Below are 4,826 nucleotides of genomic sequence, written 5' to 3' on the forward strand. Positions count from 1 at the left end.
TGTTTGTTCTTTAATTCTTCTAGGTCTTTGTTAAACATGTCTTGCATCTTCTCAATCTTTGCTTCCATTGTTTTTCCAAGGTCCTGGATCATCTTCACCATCATGATTCTGAATTCTTTTTCTGGAAGGTTGCCTATCTCCACTTCATTTAGTTGTTTTTCTGGGGTTTTATCTTGTTCCTTCATCTGATACATAGCCCTCTGCCTTTTCATCTTGTCTGTCTTTAAGTGAATGTGTTTTTCTGTTCCACAGCCTGCAGGATTGTAGTTCTTCTTGCTTCTCTCCCATCTTTGACTAATGTGACACTTACCATGTATTTTCTGGTATATAATGTCACTGTTTGGATTCATGTTTATTTATTGTGTTATCTTACTATTAGCTACCTTCTAGAGGGTTGAGATCTGGAAGTCACCTTGAATCTTTCTTGCAACATCAAAGAGTAACTGAGCCAGATTGACACTGTCCTCTTAACCAGTTATTCTCAAAAGTTAATGTGTGTATGAATTATCTGCTAGAATAAAGTACTGATTCAGCAGGCCAGAGATGGGGCTTGAGAGACTGCATTTCTATTTGGCTCTCAGGAAATATGAAGCTGCAGGTGGGAGACCCATGCTTTGAGTAGCAAGACTCTAAACTTCCCTTTAACCCCTCTCTCTTCCTTCTTCCTCTATGTCACTCTTTTGGCTGGTGACCCTATTACCTCAGATCCTCCTAACTGACCTGTCTGCAGCCTGTTCTTTCCCCCAACCAGTGTATCCCTCATAAAACTATTATCTAACAGAGCCCTACCTCCATGGTGAACTCGCCCAAAAATATGTGCCTTGCAAATCGGAAATGCAGAGTTGCCCTAAGACCTGACCTGTGATCTAAGGACCTGGCTAGGTATTTTGCTTGGGACATCCCCTTCTTTCTTTTCCTGCCTCTGTGGTTTCCTTCTTCTCTGCTAACCTCCTCTGATGAACTCAATATGGCTACTCTGCTTTTCCCCAAAGTACTGATTTTCATTTTGTCCCAACCCAAGCCAGGCCCTCTGCACTGTGGCTCACAGATTTTCCACACTGGCTTGGGCTGCCAGTAACATCTTCAAAGTGCCCTTTCTTAAATCCACTGTTGCCCCACTGTTAGGGAACCGTTGGCCGAAACTGCCCGCCTTAGCCAGGCATGATGGTAACCACTTGCATGAATTGTCTTGCAGCAAGAGACAACTTTGTCTCCTTGGACATTCATTTCCAAGTGTTAGGCAAGAAGGGGTCCCCTTCTCGGGCCTTGGAAGAGGTCCTCCTTCCTGCAACAGCTCTATGTCGTATTACAAAAGAGGGTAGCTGAGGAAGCTGAAAGTTGATTAGAGGAAATCATGGTTGGGAAGGAGAAATGATGTAGTCTATTGGTGAAAACTAGCCTTGCCTTCTTTACGACTGTCCGGCAGTTGTTTGGATCTCACAGACCTGGAGGTCATCCCAGACACCGGTTTGCACCAGTGAGTTTCAGGCCACTGCTTTGCAGGATTCCTTAGTGGGTTATGGGAAGCAGTAAGGTTTCAAGTACCTACTTTCTGTTTTAGTTTATTTGTATTCATTCCTTTGTTATTATTATTATTATTATTTTTTTACTGTCAGCTCTATTGCTCAATAGTAAATAATATGTTGCAAAGAGAATTGTCCCTTATCAACTGGGCAGAGACCAGGGCAAAGAAAGTACTGAGAGAGATTTTGGAGAACAGTGGATGTGGAGGAAGCAAAGATGGGAAGTGAGATTCCTGGGTTTGGGGCCCCAGTTCTGCTCACATGTCTATGTAATCTTGGAAAGGTGATCTAGCCTCTTTGGCCTGTTCCCCCAGTTCTCAGAAGGGTGCTGGGGACATATCACTGTTTAACAGGCCTTAAGGATAAGTTAGTAAGGCTGTACAGAATACTTCTATTCTTTAATTAAATAAAGTACACATTCTCCCTCCCACAGTGTCCTCAGTGCCATGAAGTTTTCCTCTGCCCTGTAAGTGGGTCTTTGTGTGACCTTCCCAGGCTCAGGGAGTAGATGGAAGGGTCACTAAGACCTGAGCCAAATGTATTTTCATTCTATATGCCTCCCCTCACTGCAAAGGCTGTCAAATTCCTTCATGGAAGAAAAGAATGAATTTGGAAGGAAAATGCAATGTAACCATTTTTTACCCTAAGGAACCAGCTTTGCTTTCCAATGTGTGAATGTTTTCTAGTGTGTTCCCAGGGCCGTGAGTGTTTCAAGAAGTTTGCAGTGCACTGCTGTACTCACTCAACCTCCAAGTCTCACCCCCTCCCAACCCATTCTCCAAAGTCCCCAGGGTTTCCAGGTATAAATCAAGGGACTGCAAGAGCTCTGGCTGGAAGGAGCACAGCGTGAGGAAGTTGGTGGAAGGTGGGAGGCAAGAGGGGGAGGGGAAGAGACTTTCAGCAGAGGAAGGGACTCTTGAGACCCATTTTCAAGACAGACACTTCACTCAGTGTGATTTCTACATTTGTGCCCCTTTAATGGTCAGCAGAAGAATAAATGGAATGCCTGCTACCTGGTTAATAATGGAGTAGTTAGGTGGCAGCAATGAGCCGGCCAGCTATGGGATCCATGGGCTGACAAAAAGACCATTGAACATTGACTTTTCCACTTTTCTTTCTCTTTCCCCAGGGCAGCCACTGAAGTTCTGGCAGCATTGCTGAAATCCAGTAAGTGCCTCTTTTGGAACGTGGTTATTTCTTTCCCCTCTGAGTTCAGTGAAAGATGCTCTTCTGTCTCCATGGCTCATTTTCAACCTGGAAGGCAATAGAGCCATTCCTGGATCTTTGGGGTGAGGTGGAGGATATTACGGCTGTTCTAACTCGGGGCTGCAAAGAGAGAGTTAATCTCTCTCTCTGTGGAGGTGCCATTCATAATGCTGCCAAGACAATTGACTCTAACTGGAGTATGTTGTCGACTGCAGACCCGAGGAACTCTCCAGCTCCTAATTGGACCAGCAGCTTTTAAGGACTGTTGGAATAAATTGCAGGTTCCAGTGGGATTGTCCTATGGAAGAAAAATTTATGAAAGTAGGTGGGAAGCATAATTCTTGCCTTTGATTCACAACGCAGCTAGTGACTATATTCTTGGACGGATGGGGTGTTGGAATCGCTTGGACAGTGTAGATGCTGATAACAAATTTATATTAAAAAATTGGCTCTTTTCTCAGTTACTTGAGTGATTGCAAAAGAATAGCTCTGGGAGTCTGAATAATTTGAGATTTTTTTTTTTTCTGCCTTGTAGCTCTGGTCTAATTACACTGGGAGTCAATTTCATGTGTGCAATATAGTAGAAGGCACCATGCACTTGGGAGTGAAGAAGTTTCAGCTTAATGTTTTTATTTTTTTCCCCTCCTTACCTCTTCATCTATTTTAATTTGGCACCTTGGAAACCAGCTGCTTCAATTGTGATATTTGTTTCTCTATAGGGAGCCTGAGGCATGTGGGTAATAGGTGAACTTTAATAAAACTTACAAATAAATAAAAATCAAAACACCTTCTCCTCCAACCATGTATCTCTGTCAACTCTAAGTGCAGAGAAAGAGTCACATCACATAGTGCTTCCCTTTGTAGACTGAAAAAATAATTGAAGCTTGAATTCATTTGGTTTGTTGGAACTTGATACAGTACACAAATCTATCCACAGCTGCCTGACCTGCAGGGAGAGTGAAGGTGGTTAGAGCAGGTTGGGAGAGTGAAGAGTGAGGGGTTAGGAAGCCCTCGAGATAGGAGCGGGGGAGAAAGTGTTACCTGCGGGTTATGGGGAGAGAACGGTTCATTCTCCATACTGAACTTGACTCAGGTTTGGCATCTGGGTTTTCATTATTTACCTGCTCACTCTGTCTGCTCACCTGATTATAACACCAGGTGTTTGAGGAAGCAAGGTGAGGAAGTTCTTGGATTGCAGGAAGTAAAGATGCTGAGAACGGCTGGGTAAGCCAGCTGGCGAGTGCTGTGCCTTAGGAAAGTAGCTTTCTCCTGTATCCTCCCTGCCCAGCTTTGGCAGTAGAGGCCTGATATTTCATGGGGACAGAGCCCTGCTAGTGTTATCAAATGCAGGGAGTGGAGGTCCCGCTGCTTGCTGCTTACAAAATCAATTACATACTCACAAATGTTGGTAGAAAGGAAAGATGCCTTTAATCAGAATGCTGGCAATCTGGGGAGATGGTAGATTCAGTCTCCCCACAAAACCACCTCTGAAGATTTGTCCATGATACTTTTAAAGGGAAGGAGGGAAGTAATCTCAGTTAGTCATTGAGAGAGGGGGTCAGAATCATCACCATCCCTCACTGCGTGCAGGCTTGTAGACTTCTGGTGAAGATGTTACCTTGTTCATGCAGTTTGGTCACACAGCCTGTTCGGGAGATTACTGACGGGGAAGCTAGGGAAGAGATCTGGTCATCTGTTAATTACTTATTCTTCATTTCTACTTCTTTGATCTATGGAAAGAACCGATGAGTTAGGCAAGGTATTGTGTGGTTAAAAGATTTGAAAGGTGTACTTGGGCCGGAGATGGTAGAGAATTGGGGTGCCTGATTTAAAAGTTAGTTAAATGGTGCAAACAAACTTATTTACAAAAGTGATATAGAGTCACAGATGTAGAAGACAAACTTATGGTTACCAGCAGCGAAAGGCTTGGGGAGGGATAAATTGGGAGATTGGGATTGACATATACACACTACTATATATAAAATAGATAACTAATAAGGACCTACTGAATAGCACAAGGAACTCAATAATCTGTAATGACCTATATGTGAAAAGAATCTAAAAAAGTGTGGATATATGTATATGTATAACTGATTC

At 43.4% G+C, this 4,826-nt stretch overlaps 1 protein-coding gene across 1 annotated transcript in view; it reads left to right on the plus strand.

Annotated features, from left to right (window-relative positions):
* Positions 1–4,826, plus strand: part of AGBL1 (AGBL carboxypeptidase 1) — a 979,047-nt gene that overhangs the window by 156,327 nt on the left and 817,894 nt on the right. Inside the window, exon 6 of the mRNA XM_055088206.1 lies at positions 2,653–2,690. Within this exon, the coding sequence (XP_054944181.1) occupies positions 2,653–2,690 (38 nt within the window). The remainder of the gene's footprint in view (positions 1–2,652; positions 2,691–4,826) is intronic.

Source organism: Physeter macrocephalus, chromosome 11 (assembly GCF_002837175.3).
Source record: "Physeter macrocephalus isolate SW-GA chromosome 11, ASM283717v5, whole genome shotgun sequence".
In the NCBI taxonomy this organism is placed as follows: domain Eukaryota; kingdom Metazoa; phylum Chordata; class Mammalia; order Artiodactyla; family Physeteridae; genus Physeter; species Physeter macrocephalus.